Raw genomic sequence first — 22259 nt, 5'->3', positions numbered from 1 at the left:
GTCGCCACTTTAATCTTTTCCAAGAGTAAGTGAACGCACCAGTGTTTTAGACATCTTAGATACTAGCAAAGAGAAAATATGCCATATTTTACATTTTTTCTTCGATAAAGGCAAAAAAGCCAAGTGGCTGAATATGTAAATAGTTTCTATAGTCCTGATACTGTAACAGCCAATTTTGATTTCGTCGATTCTGTTTCGGTAATTCCGATGTCAAAGATACTCCACGCACTGTAAGCCAAATTGTTCAAAATGTTGATGAAATCAATGTCATGTAAGCACTGTTTTGATTGCCAGAAAACTCAAGATTGCACGTTTGGAACCATTTATATAAGGTTGGTCTCAAGAAGAAGTTCTATGTACCACATGGACCGAATGTCCATCTAAGAATTACTGCTTAATCGCAACAAAAACGACCCATTTTTGAAACGGTTAGTGACTGGTGATGAAACGTGGATCACAAACGACAACGTCAAGCAAAAACGGTCATGGTCGAATAGCGGTGAGCTGGCTGAAACGATGGCAAAGCTAGGATTGACGCCTAGGAAGGTTTTGGTGTGTGTTTGGTGGGATTGGCAGAAAATAGTCTACTATGAGCTGCTCTTTTACGGTACAACTATTTATTCGGAACTGTACTGTCAACAATCACCTTGGTGGGCCATTGTGCTCCATCAGAACAACGTCAGGTCACACACATCGATAGTGACTCTCCAGAAGCTACGGAATCTTGGTTGGGAGGTTCTTATGCATCCACCTTATAGTCCGGACCTTGCACCAAGTGATTACTATATGTTCCTGTCCATGGCTAACAATCTTGTTGGTAAAAAATTCGATTCAACAGAGGCTTGTGAAAATTGACTGTCTTAATTTTTTTTGCCAATAGGTAGGAGGGCTTCTATGAGAGAGGCATAATGATATTACTTTCAAAATGGCAACAAGTTATCGAATAAAACGGCGCATATTTGATCTAATTCGGATCATTCTAGCTATGGTAATTAAAGCCTTATTTTTCGAGCAAAAATAATGGATTTCTCTTTACATCACCTTATATTTTCATAATATTATTATGAAAATATGAAAGATTTCCTGACTCTTGATGTTTACAGTACTCGTGCCTCGTCAAGGACAATGAAGTTCTTGACTTCACGTCAATGCTTTTCCAACTTTATTTTACAATATATTCGTTGTAATTGTAAACATGGTGTATGAACTTGTCAATTTCTGAATGTAATAACATTCGACCAAATTGAGAATATTAGTTTTATTTCGTGGCGACGCCGCAATGTCATACTTGTTATTTCGATCTTTTTTCCGTTGATTTTGATAGGATATATTAATAAACACCCGATTCTAGCCAATCAAAAGCGATGTGTAATCGAGTATGATCGTGCGAAATTGTGAAATAAAGCACAAAACTTTTACTAGTATAAATGCAAACATTTGAAATAACAAGAATCTGTCATAATTTGTTAATAGCGCTACCTATAGTTGACGAAACTTAACTAATATTCTCAAAATTGGCAAAACAAAATCTAATCAATGCATACACCAGGTTTTTAGACATCTTATTTTAACAATAGTCAAATCAACATAAGCTCTACGCCACCTGGTGACAATCAGAGTAACTGAAAATATTGACATAGTTCTTGCATTCTGCCTTGTGTTTGTGTGATATTCTATAAATATTTATATTTTTATCATTTTAATGGTTCGAATCACTATTGTTCAGTTCCTCAGTTTTCTTCCTGGAAAAAAAAGTTCAAATATAAATTTCCATGCTTCTCCTCAAACTGGTGATAAATATCTTGTTTCGGTGGAAGGGAAATTGGGGAGTAAAGTGCTGATTGATCGACAAAAAGATTGGCAACTGAAACTCAAAAACCCGGTAAACCAGTGACAAGAAATATTAAAGTATGTTCCCTGCACGAGGTAGGCACGGATTACACATGAAATTTTGGGTTATATTTATGGGGATAATCGTTTAGAGATTCCAGTTCTACACAAAGTTTTTGAAAAAGACTGTTGTGCCTTCCAGAAATCTTCCTGTTGGAAGAAGGAAGAACCTGAATGTTCTAGTAGTAGATCTGAAAGATTACAAAGAAGTACCAACAAAGAAAAACTTGTTGCTGAAGAATGCTCTTGTGAAGAAATCAAACCTGCTGTACAAACTACTTCCCAAGATGAAATCGAAGTTGCACAAGGTCTATTACAGCTTCTTCAGGGTCAGCCTGATTAAAATGGGTCTAAACTTTCAAGAATTTTGAAGTGCAAGTGAATACTCCTAAAGTTTCTTCTTTGTGTGACCTGATAACAACAGATAGTGCTCTAAACAGCTTTAGATACGGGTCTCGATAATATAAAACTATTAGATACAATATTAGAAGCAGTACAATCTGTTTACAGGAATCAAAGATCTCATCGTTCAACCATCAGTGTATTGTTTTAGTACTAACTAAATTGAAATGTGATCCTACATATATGTGACATTATCTCTTTTTTTGGCATTTCACAAGAATTGTGCCAAAGATACATTTATTAAATGCTACCCATTTCAAGTAGAGTTCTAAGTTGTGTTATAACATTTCCAGATTTTCCTGGAATACAGAAAAACATGCCAAAATGTTTTGAAGAATTAGATTATTTAAAAATAATTAAATACAGCATTTCCAAATTAGCAGCAAATGGACAAGTTGTTCATAAATTGATTTTTCAAAAATATCATTTATAATAGACAATCAAAAAATCATACTGAATTTTTCATTTTGAAATCTTCAAAACTAAGGTACCTTTACCCAATATTGGGAAAATTCCTTAGAAATATTTGGACATGTACTATGAAATTCTATATATTTTTCTTTCAGGGCATATTGATGACACTTCTCTATCACGTTTTATGAAATTATTCAATTGAATTTTCATTAGTCCAGCCATAATATAATTGGATAAATAGATTTCAATATGATTAGTTTCAAGTAGCATAGTTAAATAAACTTATTTTTAGAAACATCTTAAGTAAATTGAGTTATCTCTTAATAAATAAAAAATGAAATGTGACTTTCTGTAGTATTCCTGAAAATATTCAATATACAAAATACTTTGTTGGGACTGTAATACTAATAAGTGAAGGGTAATGTGGAATGATCAATTCGGATAATGTCAATTTTTATAGTTCTACGTTTGCCCTCTTTGGCACTGCATTCTTATTTTCAGATGCCTATAATCAGAACATTAAGACCTTAATGATTTTCAGATAATATCCGGGAACTGCTAGATGCTCTCTACCAACGTGATATGCTCTACGACAGGTTCAATGGGATTCACCAGGTGGAGCGAAAAGCAGGAAGATCACCGTCCCTCAGGCTCCGTTTCGGTCGTAGGTCAGATCCCGAACTCTCGCCCGTAAGTTGTAACACCAGCGATTGATATTTTTTTTTTATTTGTCATGTATCGCAGACAGGCGATGCCCTTCTATGGTTTCAGAATCCGTACATTTAAGAATGGCTGTTCCTTTTTATCGACACTCGGAATTTATGCAATTTTCTTTTGTACCGAGCGGAATACAGAAGAAACCTCCTAATACATTTTGTCGTCTGAATGTTTTTCAGACGGTGAATTTATTTTATTCTGGTTTAGATATGATGAAGGTCTTCGAAGAAGGGGAACGCCACCCTTTGATCATGAGATTTTTTCAGAAAAATATCACTACCGTTTTCTTAATTTGTACAGGGTGGGCAAATAAGCGAGGTAAACGGCTATATCTCAGGATCCACTCATCGTAGAGACTCGCGGTAAAAAATTTTACCACTAAAGTGATAAAGAGAACACACTGGAAACTGTTTTGAAGTTCATACCTCTACCGCTAGGGGGCGTAATAGCTACCGTCAAGTAGAAACATGAATTTTACTCGAAAATGTTTTATATGAAGTTGAAGAAAAAATATCATCACTGTAATCCTTGGAAAATTCTCTATCTTTTTGAATTGCCACTTTCGATTTTACGACATCAAATAAGGGTAGGAGAAAGGGAGAAATGTGACTGATTGAAACGCCTGTAACTTCAGTTTGGCTCAACATTTTTGAGCAAATTAGATCTCGTCTGAAAGATAATATCTTGTTGATTGAGGACAAAATAAAGTCATGATAAATTTGTTCTTGCTGCTTTTGATAGGGGGCGCTAAGTCAGAAGTTTATTGTTTTGTTCATTTTACTCTGAAATTTCAAATGTAATGGTAGGATTTTTTTAACAGAAACAGAAATTCCATCAAATTTGCATGAAAACACCTGAAGGTCGCAAAGCGATAATTTCATGCGTTCTGAAGTTATGGCCGAAAGAAGACACAATTTGGTTTTTCAGTGCATCAGTTGAAGAATATCTTTTTTCGGCCATAACTCCAGAACGCCTGAAGCTATCGCTTTGCGACCTTTTAGTTTTTCCATACAAATTTGATGGGATTTCTGTTTCTGTTAGAACTTAAAACACAATTTGATTTTTCGCAGTGCATCAGTTGAAGAATATCTTCTTTCGGCCATAACTTCAGAACGCATGAAATTATCGCTTTGCGACCTTCAGGTGTTTTCATGCAAATTTGATGGAATTTCTGTTTCTGTTGAAAAAATCCTACAATTACATTTGAAATTTCAGAGTAAAATGAACAAAACAATGAACTTCTGACTTAGCGCCCCCTATCGAAAGCAGCAAAAACAAATCTATCATGACTTTATTTTGTCCTCAATCAACAAGATATTATCTTCCAGACGAGATCTAATTTGCTCGAAAATGTTGAGCCAAACTGAAGTTACAGGCGATTCAATCAGTTAGATTGCTCCCTTCCACCTACCCTTATTTGATGTCGTAAAATCGAAAGTGACAATTCAAAAAGATAGAGAATTTTCCAAGGATTACAGTGATGATATTTTTTCTTCAACTTCATATGAAACATTTTCGAGTAAAATTCATTTTTCTACTCGACGGTAGCTATTACGCCCCCTAGCGGTAGAGGTATAAACTTCAAAACAATTTCCAGTGTGTTCTCTTGTACACTTTATTGGTAAAATTTTTTACCGCGAGTCTCTACGATGAGTGGATCCTGAGATATAGCCGGTTACCTCGCTTATTTGCCCACCCTGTACAAATTAAGAAAACGGTAGTGATATTTAATAGGTATACTATACCTATTAAATATCGAACGCAACGATCGATTAACAGGCTATATTCAACCGTTCATGACCGAATTCTATACCTGGTATAGAATTCGGTCATGAACGGTTGAATATAGCCTGTTAATCGATCGTTGCGTTCGGAACTAGTAGTCGCTACAAGCACATAATAGTTATTCATCTAATTCTGTGGCTAATCCGTTCATTCTGCCGCATCTTTTAACAGGCCAATTGAAAAGTCCCCGGTCTACCATAGTAGAACACATTTTCCTGGCAAAATTCGATTTTATTATTCAACATAGTTGCCTTCGAGGGGGATAAAGCGATTATAGCGATCTTTCAACATTTCGATACAATTTTTGTAATTTGATTTGTCTTTCGCTTCGAAATAGGCCTCAGTTTCGGCGATTACTTCTTCATTAGCGCTAAATTCATTTCCAGTGAGCATTCTTTTGGGGGCTGAGAACAGGAAAAACTCGCTGGGGGCCCAGTTTGGCAAATACGGTGGATGCAGAAGCAATTCGAAGCCCAATTCATGCAATTTTGCTATTGTTTTATTGATTTGTGACACGTCTTGATGAAACAGCACCTTTTTTCTTTCTTCAAATGGGGCAGTTTTTTTTTCGTTCAAACGATCTAATAACGCAATATAATAATCGCTATTGATGGTCTGGCCCTTTTGGAGGTAATCAATGAATATTATACCTTACGAATCCCAGAATACTAATGCCATAACCTTGCCAGCTGACTGTTGTGTTTTTCCTTGCTTTGGATTCGGTTCATCGTGTGCAGTCCACTCAGCTGACTATCGATTGGACTCCGGAGTGAAACTATGAAGCCATGTTTCATCCATTGTCACATATCGACGCAAAAATTCAGGTTTATTGCACTTAAACAGCTTCAAACACTGCTCAGAATCATTAACACGTTGTTGCTTTTGATCGATTGTGAGCTCGCGCGGCACCCATTTTGCGCACAGATTTCTCATGTACAAATATTCGTGAATGATATGATGTACACGTTCAGATGATATCTTCATAATGTCAGCTATCTCGATCAACTTCACTTTACGGTCATTCAAAATTATTTTGTGAACTTTTTTGATTTTTCGTTGGTGACATCCTCTTTTGGGCGTCCACTGCGTTCGCCGTCTTCGGTGCTCATTTCACCACGATTAAACTTTGCATACCAATCAATGATGGTTGATTTTTCTGGTGCACACCCCGGAAACTCTTCATTAAACCAAGATTTGGCTTCAACTGTAGGTACTTTTTCCCTTCAAAAAGCAATATTTTATCAGCACACGAAATTCTTTTTGTTCCATCTTTTTTCAAATAACAAAAGTAGCTACACCCACAACGCAATATCTCACAAACTAATGGCAGGACTGCTGTCAAATTTTGACACGTATAACGTATCGTTTGAAGGTTGGTACAAACTAAAAATTACGTATATGGATTTAATACTATCACCGTCATCTATTCATCAGACCGGGGACTTTTCAATTGGCCTAATAATACATTCAGTAAATTTTTGAACTGTAAGACTTTAGTACTTTCCTGTACGAAACTGCCATTGACCGTTGCGGAGTTCAGTCAAGCGGGTAAGTGCGGGAAAGTCAATTTCCCGCAAGAGTTAGGAACCATAATATCTTTTCTCTAATTCTGTGGTTATTCCGTTCATTCTTCCACATCTTGTAGAACAAAATCGTGCGAGAATATATCAGAAACTCACAGTTTTCATGGTTATATTTTATTATTCTATGTTGGTACTCCGAACTTTCCGCCACGGCTTTATCTGTCAATTCATCAATTTGCCTTAAAGAAATCAGTTCTGCCAACCAACATTTTTCAATGCAAAAATCACTAAATTATATTTATGGAAATATTTCATTAATTTCGATGAAAATGCAATGAATTAGAGAAAATAATGTATAATACTCGTACAGAAGGCTCATTCTTCCACTCGTTCATTCCAAAACTCGCCACTTCGTGGCTCGTTTTTGAATTTTGAACTCGTGGAAGAATATCAATGCCTTCTGCACTTGTATTATAAATAACTATTCTAGAAGCGCTTGAAATGAATTACAACTCAACTCAATAGATTTGATTAATTATACACATACAATTGAATGACAGACTCAATTCTGCATGTCGTTACCATAGTTATCTCATCCTTGACTTTAATTGGGCGTTCGGGGCATAGAGACAATATGACAGAATTTAACTAATTCTTTAGCACTTGCGTGCGGAAAAGTGACTCTTTGTGACTTCAAAAACGCGCAAAAAAAAGTTGAAAGCGCACGCTTATAGAAAAAAAATTGTTTTAAAAAATACAAAATTCCAAAACGTACGTCTGTCTTCATGTTAATTTAGTGACAATTTGAAGCCCCGTAAAATGTTTGGGTATATTGATTGCGTAATCTGAACCATAGAAAACCAGTGTATAAGTAAATTTTGGTGATTTCATGATTTTCGAGAATTTTAGTTCAGGTTTCATTAATTAATTAAGTAGTTTGAAATACGATGTTCAGTGTTTTATATATATTTTCTGTTTCAGGGTGTGGCTTTCCTAATGGCTCAACAACCAGATGACAATTAATGGAAACAGAATTCTCAATACAACTGGGTTATTTTTCTGAAAAATTGTTCGATAAACATAAATTAATTAGTTTTTCATATCTATGTCTATAATTATTATTTATTATATATATATTTCGTGGAATTGGCGAACAATAAAGAAACTTTGGTATTTCTCAACCACTCATCCACAAATTGTTACTCAGGAATGGATACATTTAAAAGGGTAATTAGAAATGATAAAGAATAGTAAATATACAGTTCATTGGGTATAGCGACAATAAAATGCTAGTTTAAAATTCCCTGAAAAACAATTCTGAATTGAATAGGAATTTTATGTCTCAAATAAATTATCATTTGTGCAGTATTCTCTTCAGATTCAGTAGCAGATTCATTGATAATCTATACTAATTTGAATAAATATCGAATAGAATAATTGCTTTTGAATTAACCTATTATAAAAATAATATTTTGTTCGGTATCCGCTGGAATGCATCCACTTATTGATTAAAAAATTCCATTAGGTACTCAAGTGATAAGCCTGAATGTGTTATAGGTCCCTATACGTTTTCGATAGAAATATTGGTTGAGAAAAATCATCAAATTTCCTAAGTAATACAACACTTTTTGGTCAATCATTCTTTTACTTTTTTGACTCACTATATATTTTGAAAACTAGAGACCAGTAATTTCAGAGTTCCAACTTATGTTTAGAATAATGAATAGAATATAATGAAGCAAAAACCTAATATATTATAAAACGTTAATCGATTTTAAAATTATCTCTTTACCATGTTTTTAATATCGCATTACTATGACTATGGATATTCAAAATAATAGATAACGTTTAAATGTTTATTTTGAATAAACATTATTATTATTGATTAATGTTTAGTAAAATTAAGATGTCTAAACACTGGTACAGATAATCGAAAAAAAATTTTTTGATGACAACGTTTACTCATATCTGTAATGTGAGAAAAAGAAGTTTTTAACGAAGTTTGAACCAAATTACTCGAAGTAATTTTTTTATTACCAATTATTATTAAATTATTATTACTAAATTAGATTTACGGAGGAAAATGAGAGATTCCTTGGATAATTTTAAAAATAAAAAGTCTCATGAATATGAGCCCGCAAACGCTTTGTTTTCGAGGTACAGGGTGTTGCTAGCGTGTCATCGTACTTTTTAATGATGCTGATATCAGTTTATCAAGTCTTTATTAATCTTCGCTACAGTGTCGGTGAATAAGTAACAAAACTTATAATTAAGTCTTTCACAGCTTACTAGCTGAATCTTTATAATAGTTTGGATTTTCCTGAGAATTACTAGAGAGCTGTTTGATCTTTTTTTCTCCAAATGGATAGCAGATACGATAAAACTATAACAAACCAAAAAGTGTAGTACTGGACCAGAGTTTCTTTTTACATTTTTCTAAATCACTAGTGGTTCACGAAAAAATTGTTGAAAAGAAAGAATCAGGCACCCTTCCAGAAAAATTCACCCTGTAGATTTGCATTCAAAATTAGCATATCACATGATGAAAACTTAAAATTGGAATATCTATGCCAATTCAAGTTGAATATCTTGTGAAGGGAAGGTGCTATAAGAGAAAAACTTAAACTTTAACATCTGTATCTTAGAAACGAAGTGTTTGGGGATATCTACTTATCTATGTTTGGGGACTCATGTTATAAATTTTTTTTTTCTTGAAATGATCCGAGAAATCTGCCATTAGGAACCCCTGTAGATATAGTCAATTCAAAACTGATGTCTTCACAAATAAATTGCAATTTGAATGAAACACAGACCACACAATTTTTAATGTGAATTACTGAGTTCAGTTCTTTGATAACTACATTATTGAAATGTTGTCCACCCTGTACCAATTGGAATCATGTTTGGAATCAGCTCAGCTAGAGTAATCGGAAACTTGAGACAAAATGGGGGTGTTCCATTTAAAAAGAAGACGGTGACATCATTACTCAAAAGTAATTCACCCTGTATATTAGATTATTATTTTAAAATACGGTAAATAAAAATGAAAAATCGACGTGTTTCAGGATTATTTCTTAAAATGGTCTGTTTAGCTAAAAATGAATTTGTTCCATACTTTACGGACACAGTGTATATAAGAAGTGCTAACGCCGAACTAATGGTGGGTTAGTTCTTTAAGAACTAAGGACTAAGGCTAAACCCAAGGTTTATAGATTTAGACAGGTTGTCTCGTAACTTTCAACCAATCAGCGTCAACCATTCGTGACATCACTCGGTTTACACATTCAAATAAATAACATTTGATTGTAATGAAATCGTGGGTTTTCACGGATTTTCTTATTAGTTTAATCGTGTATATCGTTTGTATTTGTAGCCTATCCTTAATAGTCTTTAATATCTTCAATCTTAAAATAGCTACTATAAAATGTCTGTCAATGATAGGCACTGATAGACTTACGAGACAACCTGTGTAATCTACAGACCTTGGGCTAAACCTAAGAACTAAGAACTGAACGCTAACAAATCAATGAGGGATGCACTTTACCTAAGAACTAACACTAGCACTAGAAAATTGATCAACTTTTTCTAAGGGCTTAGGTAAAATATAGAAGTGTGCGGGCGCCGCATAGAATTTCAATATTAACGAGTACCAGTTTCTATCATTTTATGTTCAGTTGTTCATGAATTAAATTTAATTTTACGCTGACTTTCCGAACTCGCCCTATATCTATTTTCTAATCTGTGGTATTATTCTATGTCTAAGTGTCAAAGTGTTTTCTATGGATTTTTAGGATAACAATAACATGAGTTTCAACTTTTTTGAAATTTAGGGTTTTGTTGAATATTAATTCATTGTCTAGAATTCGCTTTTTACTCTATATCGTAAATATGTCAACTAGAGAAGAATGGTGTGCTGATAAAGCATCAAAGCTACTCAAGGAAGAATTGAGAACATCAGTATTGAATGAAATAAAGGATCATCTAGAATCATTGCCTTCTAATGAAGTGAAGTCTACAGTTAATCTCTTGAATCTTCCATTAGTATTTGATTGTTTGAATAACACAGATACAGAACAAATAGACCTAGCTTGTAATGTATTATCGCTCTGTTTGAATAATTTGAGCATTGAGGAAACATCAGCCAAGTATGGAACACCATTAGAAAGAGCTTTGGCTCATCCTTATTCTGTTGTTAAATTAATGGTACTCAAGGAATTGGAAAGAGATGTTAAGAATGAGGATGTACTAATTGATCTGTGTAAAAGAATTTCTTTACTTCAATCTATTGTGCGATGTTTAGGTTGTGAAGACCTTGAAGTTGCTACTAAGTCTGCAAACATAATAAAAATCATTGGATACTCTGATGTGGGTATCAAAAAATTAACTTCAACGGATTTGATCAAAGTATTTATTGAATTACAGAGCTTAAATGATATAATTCGTCTACGAGTATTTGAGGTTTTTGTTGAAATATCAAAAGAATCAAAAACCAACTTTCAATGTCTGAATGGTGCTGGTCTTATTTCACCTTTTTTAAATGATTTAAATTCTAATGATATTCTGTTCAAAATGAATGTTATTGAAATTCTATCCCAGTTGGGTAGGACTGAATATGGATTTGAATATTTGGAATCAAATAATGTAATGTTAGATCTTTGTTCAATATTGAAATCAAATAACTCAGTTGATTTACAATTGTGTGAACCAGGTATTCTAAAATTTTTTGGGAATATTGGCTACTGTAAGCCAAATAAAATAGTTGAAAAATATTCATATATTTTGAAGAGAATGTTTGAGAATTTAAACAGTACAGACTACATTCTCGTAGGGGTTTCTCTCGATTCTATTGGATATATTGGCTCAACTGTTAATGGCAAACATGCTCTAGAAAGTTTACAAATAGTGGAGAATGGAATGACTGTAATTTCAGAAAAATTGGGATCATTTCCAACTGAGATAACAGTTCGGGCATTAAAATGTATTGAAAGTTTACTAAGTATTGATGAAGAACATATTCAGATATCTCCTATTTCAAAAAAATGGTTTTCATCCCTTGGTGAGAATGCTATGACCAAAATTGTAATGAAATATACTGAAAATCCGTTTTCTGAACTACGAATAGCTGGATTGAGTATCATTCTGTCCATTTCAAACCAAGTATGGGGACAAGAGATAATAAGGGATACACCGGGTCTAATAGAGTTTCTTCTTAATAGAAATGTAGAAACTCATAAAGAATGCAGGGACCTCAAATATGAAATTATCAAAGTTCTAAGTTCAAGTTCTATATTACAATCATCGGTTGTGAAAAAATTGAAGGAATATGTTAAAGAAGGAGCATTTTATGTCCAAGGAGTTATGGAAGTTGCTTTTGAAGAGAACAATTGATTTTAAATTTTATTTCCTTAATATTCTCTTTATAAATATAATATTTATTTTCATTGCATTCTCGTAAAAAATAATTCTAAAGTATACCAAATTTTAAAAATGATCTTTCTGTGAAATTACTATTTTTTTTTCTATATGACCTAAATTGGGTTTGATTAATTCCGACATTTAATGAATTATAATTGTTTTCATTTAGTTGATATTTAACATTAGCAGAAGTAAACTTTTAATCTTTGATTTTTGTTTCAGTTAATTTTATACTTTAATTCAAGTGACATGTGTTGTTAAAAATAAAATATGTTTTAATCAGATACGAAATCTTTGTTCTTCATTAAATTTGAGAATTTAGTTTTTTCCCTTGGGGTAAAATACCAATTAAATAACATTTTTATTTCATTTTGTGTTTTAATTACTTGAAACTATTATTCTTCAGTTAGAGTCGTTTCAAAATAAAGAAATTTGTTATAATACAGATGTAGTGTGGCATTCAAAATAACTTTTAATCGTATTTTTTCAATTTTATTCAGAAAAATCACATAGTTGACGAAATATATTTTATTTGAACTGAAATGCGAAGGTACAAAGAGAGTAAATTAGTGATAAAATGAAGATTACTTGAAAATTAGTTATGGATTAAAGGATACAACAAAATCAAAAATTCACATTCATTTACAAGAATTAAACACTGATTTATATCAACTATATTATCAATATAATAGGTTCCATGAAAAAATATCACACATTTTGGGTTTCATAATAAGTTAAATATACAATGACTTGTTTTCCTTCCATGTATGGAATTCAAGACATAAATTTTTCATTTTCAAATCAGTACAATGATCATCACAACATTCTGATCTATTAATGATAAGGTTCACAACATTAAATAAGCACAATCGAGTTATCGAGACCATTTCACATAATAAAGTCTTGTTTAGTTATGAAATATAATATGTTATGCCCCACCAGAAATTTCATCTAGAACAGAAAAGACCTCTGATAAGTCTCAGAAACTCTGGTGTTGAAAGTTAAACAGCTTATCTTAACGGTGGATCATCATCTACATCTTGACCAATCATGAACTCATCATAATTTGATCTCCTAAATGAATAAACTTTATTTCTCACCCAATGCCCAAAGTTAAACTTTTTCATAACAAGAATTACTACTATAATATTGACACACAAAAATGTCAAAATCAGAACGCCTTTGATTGTTAAGCCTGCATGGTTATTTATCAATAATTCAGTGTTGTTTGGTTCAACATTTTCATTCGTATTTGGAATCAATATAGCCCTTTGGCAGAAGTTATCAACAGTATTGAATCCTGGAGCACACTGACAAGAATTGACATTTTCATCACATATTTCGGACTCTCCACATTTGCTATTACTTCTTAAATCATAAATGCTGCACTGTTCGCCTAAAATGATCAGGTAAGTAGTAATAAATAATGATTCAAATATTGACTTACCTAGAAGGCCATGCACTGAATTAAGGGAAAAAAGTAATAAATAAGTTGTTAGTATAAATTGAAGCATTTTCAAGTAACAGAGGGTGCTTTTGTGCGGTTAGTCCTAATTAATGACTTCTACTAAATGTTAAAACAATCAAATGTGTAACGTTATTATTTATTCTCAGAATACGTACACATCGAATTGAATGATAGGTTTCATCTCCACTTTAAATGTCGAGGCACTTATTCAATTTGGATTATGTATTCATTTTAATTCTCTTCTTCCTTCAGATAATTTAAAGATCATACAATAAATCCCCTTTCGTAACAATAATAATCACATAGAACACAGAATACAGAGTGAAGAGACAAACCTGTCTCTAAGCCATAGATTAACGAAGCATATTTAGTGTTCTGTGGTATAGAGTATTGAATTACTCTATTCTATGTTCTAAGGTTTCCCGTGATTCGAAATCTTAACCTCTCAGCTCAACAAATCGATTTTTCAAATTTTTTTTAAAAAAAATTTTTGCTGGAACAATTTATTTTCTCAGAAGCCTATCGCCGAAATATAACACAGATGAATTCTATTGAGGTAAAGATCAGGCGTACTGATGGATATTCGAAGGTAATCACCCAATCTGTGGAAAATAACAATAATTGGCAAAGTTTTTTCACTTCTCTATCGTTCATTCAAAAATCTATCAATGTTGAGCTGACATCTCTACTGACTGCAAATAGTGTTGATCAAATTGGTGAGCATTGTTCATTTAATGAATCAATACCTATGTAAATGATTATTATTTTTCAAGATACTGAAGAAGATGAAATATCAAGTGATGAAGACGCTGATGAAAGTAATAAACGAAAATATCCAATAAATGTGAATAAACCGTTAAAAAAATAAAAGTAGGACATATACCCACATAAAAGTGTTATTTGATTTAATCATAGAATTTTTTACAATATTCATCATTTTCTTTCTCATCTACACTATCCACTTTTTTGTTTCCATCACTGTCTACACAAAATCTCTTAACTTTATTATCTTCAACTATTCTTTGAAGTGGAACATAGTTACCATTGTCTTGGCAGACTAATGTGAATGGTTTACCTAAACGATCATATAAATCTGAATCATGAGCACAATCTGAAACATATTATGAATGTGCTATCATTATTAAATAATGAATACTTTGTTATAGGTATACTCACTACAATTAATATCTCTCAAATTTGTTATATCTTGATGGTAGGACATTTTTTCGTTATTTCTTTTCACACAATAGATTCTAAAAAGATGATTAATTGACACGATATATCAATTTAGTTGTGACGACTTACGAAGGGTTTTGTATTTTATAAGGTCCATAACTACCGTCATTACCACATGCTACAACTTGAATGTTGGGTGAAGAAGTGCCATGTCTTTTCATTATCTCTATTATTTTTGTTTGAGCATAAGCCTGGGATTCACATTTTCTCAGGTACTGAGAACCTTGAAGGGTTTTAGCTGAAAATAGAACAACAGATATTCGGTAGTGTTTCATAGTAGTGATAATCGGCAAATTGATAATGATGATCTTATATTCTGCAACATCCCTGAAAATGTAATTCTGTTTTGAACAAGTTAAATTTTTTCCTTATTCTGGGATGTTTTGAATATTCAGTTCATATTCTCCATAAAATAATCTCTTAAAAAAATTTCTTGACTTACAACATGGCAAATACTTCATTGATTTTTCTGGAACAATCATAGATATAGGTCTTCCGGTTTTAGGTTCGACACACCAGCAATGTCCACTATCGCATTGCAATTCTTCATAGTTTCCTTGATAATCACAGTGAAAACTTACGTATGTCCTTCTGTTGGGGTTTGAACTATCAAGTAGTTCAGCCTTTCTTCGACTACACGCTGAAAAAATATTACTTTACAAAGATTGTAACCCTCAAGATAATATATAAATTCACTCTAAAATCTCAAATTTAGATTTAATTCTTTTCAAAGTAGTGAAAATTCAGGAATTTTTGGATGAATGGGATTTGAAAAAATATTTCATTGTATTAATTCTTACCACAAGTCATATTGACACTATTTTCATTGAATGAATCTCCAAAAATTCTTTGTCCCTTCATATCATAGCAGAAACATCTAAAAAAGAAGCTTATAGTTTATTAAGTTACCTAGGTAAAACTAAGTTTTTGGACAGCCTTAAATTTAAAAAAACTAGAAACTATACTATATTCAAAAGATACTTGCGACATATATTAATGGTTCTTAAATTAAATATTTGTGTAGATTTGATGATGTGTATCTTGAGCAATGCATTCATAGATTTCTAATTATGTACCTTCCTGCACTTCCTCCTTTACACTGTTTTGGGGCCCAAGATCCATCCCCCGAACAATCAGGTGTCCACAAAAGTTTTTGTATGTTTTCATTCCCTTGTACATTGGCGTAATATTTGAAACATGAGTTAGTATCTACCTCACATTCTCCTGAATCTCCGCATTTTAAACCTGGCGGACAAGATTTACTATCTGTTGGATCGCAAGTCGTTAATGCTGAAATTAAAAATGTTCTGAGCTTTTGAGTGCTCATTCATTCATTCGCCAATTTTAAAATGCCATATATGAATCTCAGACATGAGTTTTGGAGTCTTCGAATGCTTCCAGTATTATACGAGTTCAGCGCGAGTTCATTGAGATCATTTCTGACTAGAAACTCGAAAATTACAGACATTGAGAACAAAATGATAGAACGAGCGCTCAAAATCTGCAAATTTTACACTATGGTTTGTGCGCACTTGCTCCAAATGACCAGTATATCGCTGAATTATCTTAAAATTTTGAGCTAAGACTGACCACGACGATTTGATTTAAATTATTGATGAATAAATCGAGTTCAAAATTTATTATGTTCATCCTTTCGGCCGACAGACTTGTACACTATTAATTTTTCTCGAACGAAATGTGCTGGAGAGTACGTAAATTATTTAAAAAAATTCTATGATTTTTAAGTATGCAAGATCTTCTGACTTCACGTCGATACTGTTCTTATTTTGATTTCCCCCTCTATCTTATAGAATATCCAAAATCATTGAAAGAACGACTTATGAAATAAAAAAATGTGTACCCTCTTTCAGGATTCGAACCTATAACTTCTCGCGCTACCGACCTAACTTAGGACTGTAGAGCGTAGTTCTAAAGATCTAAAGATTTATTATGTAAAATAAGCAAAAGTCAAACCTTTATATTTAGAGCAGTAAGGAAACTTGTCCGCATCAATACCGAAATAATTTTGTTTATCATTATTATCCACCATCAGACAATCATCAACACTATAATCGGAAACTATGTCATATTTCAAACTTTGCACTTGTGGCACTAATAAAGGGTACAGAAATAGTAGAAAAATCATTTTCTTAATTTCACTTGTTCTGAGTCAAATAAATATCATTTCATATTTTCATTGATAATATAATTTATCTATCCATATCAAGATATAGATATCGTTAAAAATGATTAGATGCGACTTATCACTTATCTCAACGTTCATAATGTTAGTAATAAATAAGTTTTATGCAGGAATGGTTTTTTCGAATTCGCAGTTTAGAAAATCGAGAAAAATTGATTCTTCAATCACTTCCAGCTCCTGTATACCTTGAGGACACGCGCGGGCTGTTAAAGAGAAATCTGTCATGATTGAGAAATATACGCCTGATGAGAGTCCATCGAGATAGAATAGAGAAGGAGTCGACATCACGTGACTTAAAGCGGTACCAGTACGCCATTTTGGATGTAGATCTCAGTTAACTTTTTTGACCAATAGCATTTCATAGTAGTGAACAGATCCGTATTCACAAGTTTTGCATATCCATCTTCACCATACTCTAAATATATTAAAATTTATATGGCAGGATATGTTGTATATTATTTGAAACAAAAAATTTTTTGTGAACAATGCTTGGACTGTTTAAAAGTGATAAACACGGTTTATTTTTGTATTCCTTCGTGAAAGTTTACTTAATCCGACCCTGATCTTTCCCCCACTCTAGTAATAGAATTAGCCCTGCCTAGTGGACACATTTCTTCTAGCACGAAAACTGCTCATAGCACCTCCTTCTATTTCTATTGTTTTGTCCCTTTTCCCAAAGTTAGTGGACACACCAGTGTGGAATTGTTTTTTTTTCAACTGATATTGATGTAGCAGAAATATCACTTTCGAATTTCTAGTAATAAGGTGGAAATATTGTTCATTCCAATTAAAAAAACAAATTAGATCATGCAAAAATCGCTATTAGCATCACTTACTATTCAAAATGAAGGGAAGCAATAACCTTGTTTTTAGAAAATAAAACAAAACTTTTTTTTTTTATTTTAATAAGAAAATATATTTACAATATATAAATTATTATCTACATATTCTCAATAGTTTGATATTACCACTATTCTCAAAAATTGCATTCTATAATCATAGATATTGATCTTCAAAATTTGTGGAAAATATGATAAATACCAATAAACATAACAAATCACAACTTCAGTTTTTTGGCGTTGAAAGAATCTGTATTCTTTTTTCGTTTTATTCCATTTTTCACAGCTTCCGACTTCATTTTCTGTTTCTCCTCAATTTGCTCAAAGAAGGCTTTCGATGATTTCATATTATCTGAACCTTGTACCATCTGGAAAAAATAGAAAGTTAAATCAATTATATTTTAGATTGATGCACATAACAAGTAAAATGTCGAATTCACTTACCCTCTTAATATTCGAATCTTTTGTCAATTTCTTCAAATGCTCTTCAATTTCAGTTTTTTTCCCTGCTTTTCCTGCTTTTTTTACATCGTTCTCTTTTTTCTCCTTCAATTGTGCATGATATCTTTGTTTTGATTTCTTTTTTCTTCGTTCCCGTTTCTTGTCAGTAGATGTTCTTTCAGTCTTACCTATAGAAAATATAACTTTTAAAATTGTTCATTCAAATTTTCATATCATCAAATTAATTTTTTCTTCTACTGAATAAAAATGTAGTTGGAGGTTTGAAATAATTGTTTCAATAGGTTTGACTACTTGAGAGTAATGCTAGAACAAACCTCATGATAATCAAAATAAGTATCCCAACTGAATCAATCAATATTATAATTAAGAGAATTTTTTTTGATCACCCTATTTTCATATTTATGTTTGAATGTCTCAGTAGAAAAAATATGGAGATTTTGTACAACTTTTCAATTGGATCAAGATTATGTAGTTCAAGATAATAATGATAATAATAAAAGTATATTCAACATCAATAAATTACATGTCACGTAAAAACATGCTTCTAACTCTAGTTCAACAATTACTTTGATAATATATCGCTCAATAAGTACCATGCCTATCAAGTAAAAACATATTCTTATTTAAAAATTCAATTTATTCGTTGACATAGTCGCCTTCAAGAGTGGTATATGTAATTCAACGCGCTCTAACTTTTTAATACTGTTTCTGTAGAAAGATTCGTCTTTACTTTCGAAATGTCACTGTCACCACCAATGTAGCTTCATTAAACTTCCAATAAGTGCTTTCCAGGCAGGTGCGTGTCGCCCAAAAACCAAACTGTCAAATTAAACGTAAACAAACCAGCGTTCAACAGCTGTCTTATACTTTATGCGAAGTAACGATCTTCTTTCTCTCATACCTGTCAGGGCTCTATGCCTCGCAAATACGGGGAGTGCATTAGGGGAAAGGGGATGCTCTGTTTTTCGAACAGTACAAATGCGTACTGGTACGCGTCAGAGATGTACTGAGGAACTCCGAACACTGGGAAAGTACCTAATATCTCGATCCAGACTTGACTCAACGTTCTAAAATTTTGACACACATATTTTGAAGCTTTGTATTAACATGAAAAAAGTGGTATTGCACTCTTTGCGCCAGACTTATGAGAGACGTGTTAGAAAAAAATGGATAGTAGTACTTACCTAGAAGATCTCCTTTTGTTTTTGTTTTAACTTCTTCTGGGGCCAATATTGGAGCATCACTAATTGCAACAGGCCCAACTTCTTCCAAATTTAATGCTGGGATATTTGAAACTATTTTGATTTCTGGAACTGCTGGCTTTGGAGTATAATGATAGTTTGACAAGGCATCTAACTGATTGAATAATGTGTTCATCAGACCTTTTATTTCCTTGTGAAGTTCTGGCTCTTCTTTTACTTTTGTAGTATTGTCAGGATCTAGAGCAGCTTGTTGTTCTAAATATTCTTTTTCATAAATTTGAGCAAGTGATTCTTTACTTTTTTCCTGATCTACTACCAATTTTTTTTTAAACTCATATGGTTCTTCTACTACTTTAACTTTTTTTTCTACACTATCCCATGCCATATCTATTATTCTTTGACGTAAAATATTTTCCAGTGAAAGAGTAGTTTGTCCGGTAACAACTGGGGCTGAAAATGATTATATTCGATTAGTATCAACAAAATATTTGGTTAGTATCTCAGAATAATAAACGGTGACCGCAACATTTTATGTTGTCAGATTGTAATATCCAAATACACAATGATTTATTGTTATAAATGTATATTATATTGAATTAAATCTATTTATTGATTTATTTATTTATTTAGTTTAATTTGAATCATTCTTCTTTGATATTTTCTTTCACTTTGAAACATGTAATAAGAAGAATATTTACTATTTCCAATATAACTGCTAAATGTATGACATTTTCAAGGGAGCCATTAAGATCTAAAGGGGTTATAGAGGATAGGATAGTTGAACAAGTGATGAGGTTCCGCTACTTAGGAGCAGGCATATCCAGCAATAACAATCAGATAAAAGACATCAAATTACAGGTCAACAGAGCCTCAATAATATCTGGCTGTCTAATAGATGTTGTTTGGGCAAACAAGCATTTGCATGTTGATGATCAAGTGCGATAAATCTTGTGTCAGCTCCTGAATTATATTTTATCAAGCAAAGAGAATCCTAAGAACAGCGGAGATGAAAACTCTGAGAACGATCACAGGAAAAACAGATAGAGGAAAAGGAAAAAAGGATGAGAAACAGTGGTATAAGTATAAGATCTATTTGTAAAATGAAAGATGTATTGAGGTGAAGAAGGGAGTGGAGAAGATATACAACGCTATGGAAGGAAAACCAGCAAGCCAACAACCATTAGAAGACCACCCAAAAGACGAAAAGATAGCTGGAGCTCTATCTCCTAGGAAGTCGTACCCCTGCATCCTAAACTCTTCCATAAATTTTTTGTAATTAAGAGTTATATTTTTTATAACTCAAAGTCCTGTTCCTTCCATATTACAGGAAAAAGAATCAATTAACAATAAAACAAAATAACATCCCTTGATCAATAGAAAGCTCTTCCAATTATCACAAGAGAGTGTGTTTAATACGAAGTAAATATTGTTACTAAGACCCTGTCTTATGCATGTATCCGTTTTAATCAAGTAAAGTTTGCTTTTAACCGTATTTTCGTAAAATGTACATAAAGAAAAAAATTTCTACTTACCAGGTCGGACCATTCTGTCAAATTCCAGATGCTCTTCAAGCAAGGAATTAATGGGTCTGCTATCTGCCCGTATTTCACCTTTCAAGGCCCAAGGTTTTTCAGTAATGGTATTATTTTCAACAGCCTCTATTTTCTTCTTCAACCTACTTTGGCGGAGCTCGAAATTAGAATGAAGATTATCTCCTTCATCTTCCGAAGATCCGTCAACAGATTCATTTCTTTTTGGTTTTGTCTCTTCTACATCAGAACGGAAAAATTCTTTGAATTTAGCCAATCGTGCTTGCATATCCTCATCTTCATCTTCATTATCTTCAGCGAAGTAGTCTACTTCTTCCTCATCTTGTTCTTCAGATTCTTGATCCTTATCCATCTCTTTCTCTTGAGAGATAAGAAAGTCTTCCATTTCATGCAATTTGAAAAATTTGTCATCAACAACAGTTTTTTTGTACGCTTTAGATTGAGGAGTGATATCTTCTTCATCTTCTGCATCTTCTTCACTAAAATTTCCATCAGACTGTTCGTCCTCTGGAAAATCCTCAAAATTTCCTTCCTCGTCAATTCCAGATTCTTCAGAATCTTGCTGATCAGTATCAGATAGATTATCATTTTCTTCAAGTTCTTCTTTTTTATCATTTACATATCTCTGTAAAGATTCCAAATGGTTCAGTTTCCTGGTACCTGCATTCAAGATTTCATTATTCTGTAGTTCTAACTGCTGCCAGATTTGTTCAATATCTAAGTTTTGAATGACTAATTTGGCAAGGGATTTCGATCCGTTGTAATTTTGCTGTTCACTTTTGGCATAATCATAGCTATTCTTGAGATAGTTTTTAATTGGTAAAGACTGTATAACATTTATCCTGAAAAAAATAACACTCTTAAATTCGTTTCACTTAGATATTTAGTAATACTTACGAGAGCTCAGGATTTTCAGATGTAATTTTCAAGAATTCATCATTCCTCCCTAAATGTAACTTTTGTACAGCCATATTCAATTCATTCAAAAAATTTTTTCAGAGAGAAATTAATCAATTGAACACATAAACAAAAAATCAAATTTCCACGTTATTCTGATTCTGAAAACTTCTAACCTATCAACACAATTAACCTAAAATATTTTTAATTTCCATAGAGAATTAAGCCATAGAATCAACCTTTCCTTTCCGAAAAG

The 22259-nt window shown here is 32.6% G+C and overlaps 5 protein-coding genes and 1 long non-coding RNA gene across 7 annotated transcripts in view; 3 read left to right on the top strand and 3 right to left on the bottom strand.

The window, feature by feature from the left end:
• The window catches only part of LOC123677985 (short neuropeptide F), a 48291-nt gene extending 40379 nt beyond the window's left edge, over positions 1 to 7912 (top strand). Inside the window, exons 3-4 of the mRNA XM_045614745.1 lie at positions 3248 to 3396; positions 7713 to 7912. Of these exons, the coding sequence (XP_045470701.1) occupies positions 3248 to 3396; positions 7713 to 7754 (191 nt within the window). The 3' untranslated portion in view covers positions 7755 to 7912. The remainder of the gene's footprint in view (positions 1 to 3247; positions 3397 to 7712) is intronic.
• A 2595-nt stretch (positions 7913 to 10507) lies between these two features.
• On the top strand, positions 10508 to 12515 carry LOC123677939 (26S proteasome non-ATPase regulatory subunit 5-like). The gene has a single exon (XM_045614677.1). The coding sequence runs from the start codon at positions 10620 to 10622 to the stop codon at positions 12117 to 12119; it is 1500 nt and encodes a 499-aa protein (XP_045470633.1). The 5' UTR covers positions 10508 to 10619; the 3' UTR covers positions 12120 to 12515.
• Positions 12516 to 12654: 139 nt separating this feature from the next.
• Positions 12655 to 13971, bottom strand: LOC123677970. The gene is made up of 3 exons (XM_045614731.1): positions 13770 to 13971; positions 13594 to 13608; positions 12655 to 13542 (listed from the first exon to the last, which is right to left on the bottom strand). Exons 1-3 carry the CDS (start codon positions 13771 to 13773, stop codon positions 13157 to 13159), a joined length of 405 nt encoding a protein of 134 aa, XP_045470687.1. The 5' UTR covers positions 13774 to 13971; the 3' UTR covers positions 12655 to 13156.
• LOC123677980 lies at positions 13967 to 14479 on the top strand. Its single transcript, XR_006747175.1, has 2 exons — positions 13967 to 14330; positions 14388 to 14479. It is a non-coding gene; the product is annotated as an uncharacterized LOC123677980 (long non-coding RNA).
• Positions 14480 to 14504: 25 nt separating this feature from the next.
• On the bottom strand, positions 14505 to 17078 carry LOC123677951 (thyroglobulin-like). 2 transcript variants are annotated; one of them, XM_045614704.1, is made up of 7 exons: positions 16825 to 17078; positions 15927 to 16140; positions 15651 to 15727; positions 15293 to 15490; positions 14920 to 15088; positions 14791 to 14867; positions 14505 to 14725 (listed from the first exon to the last, which is right to left on the bottom strand). In XM_045614704.1, the coding sequence occupies exons 1-7, from the start codon at positions 16994 to 16996 to the stop codon at positions 14520 to 14522; spliced, it is 1113 nt and encodes a 370-aa protein (XP_045470660.1). In that variant the 5' UTR covers positions 16997 to 17078; the 3' UTR covers positions 14505 to 14519. The 2 variants fall into 2 exon arrangements, with proteins under 2 accessions (XP_045470660.1, XP_045470667.1); XM_045614711.1 differs by having other exon boundaries at positions 14550 to 14746; positions 16825 to 17064.
• Positions 17079 to 18097: 1019 nt separating this feature from the next.
• LOC123677932 (U3 small nucleolar ribonucleoprotein protein MPP10) lies at positions 18098 to 22204 on the bottom strand. The gene is made up of 5 exons (XM_045614671.1): positions 22004 to 22204; positions 21089 to 21948; positions 19539 to 20006; positions 18337 to 18521; positions 18098 to 18260 (listed from the first exon to the last, which is right to left on the bottom strand). Exons 1-5 carry the CDS (start codon positions 22075 to 22077, stop codon positions 18111 to 18113), a joined length of 1737 nt encoding a protein of 578 aa, XP_045470627.1. The 5' UTR covers positions 22078 to 22204; the 3' UTR covers positions 18098 to 18110.
• Positions 22205 to 22259: the final 55 nt, after the last annotated feature.

The sequence above is a fragment of the Harmonia axyridis genome, chromosome 1 (genome assembly GCF_914767665.1).
Source record: "Harmonia axyridis chromosome 1, icHarAxyr1.1, whole genome shotgun sequence".
NCBI classification, from domain to species: domain Eukaryota; kingdom Metazoa; phylum Arthropoda; class Insecta; order Coleoptera; family Coccinellidae; genus Harmonia; species Harmonia axyridis.
The sequence above is the reverse complement of the archived record's forward strand: the minus strand, read 5'-3'. Positions and strand labels throughout refer to the sequence as shown.

Excerpts from the sequence above, each read along its gene's own strand:
- LOC123677939 (XM_045614677.1), top strand. The coding sequence starts at position 10,620 with ATGTCAACTAGAGAAGAATGGTGTGCTGATAAAGCATCAAAGCTACTC.
- LOC123677951 (XM_045614704.1), bottom strand. The coding sequence starts at position 16,996 with ATGATTTTTCTACTATTTCTGTACCCTTTATTAGTGCCACAAGTGCAA. Across the intron at positions 15,089-15,292 it reads AATGAAGTATTTGCCATGTT|CTAAAACCCTTCAAGGTTCT; the intron begins GTAAGTCAAGAA and ends TTCTATTTTCAG. Across the intron at positions 14,868-14,919 it reads TATAAAATACAAAACCCTTC|AATCTATTGTGTGAAAAGAA; the intron begins GTAAGTCGTCAC and ends TCATCTTTTTAG.
- LOC123677932 (XM_045614671.1), bottom strand. The coding sequence starts at position 22,077 with ATGGCTGTACAAAAGTTACATTTAGGGAGGAATGATGAATTCTTGAAA. Across the intron at positions 20,007-21,088 it reads TGACAGAATGGTCCGACCTG|CCCCAGTTGTTACCGGACAA; the intron begins GTAAGTAGAAAT and ends AATCATTTTCAG. Across the intron at positions 18,522-19,538 it reads AACAAAAGGAGATCTTCTAG|GTAAGACTGAAAGAACATCT; the intron begins GTAAGTACTACT and ends TATTTTCTATAG.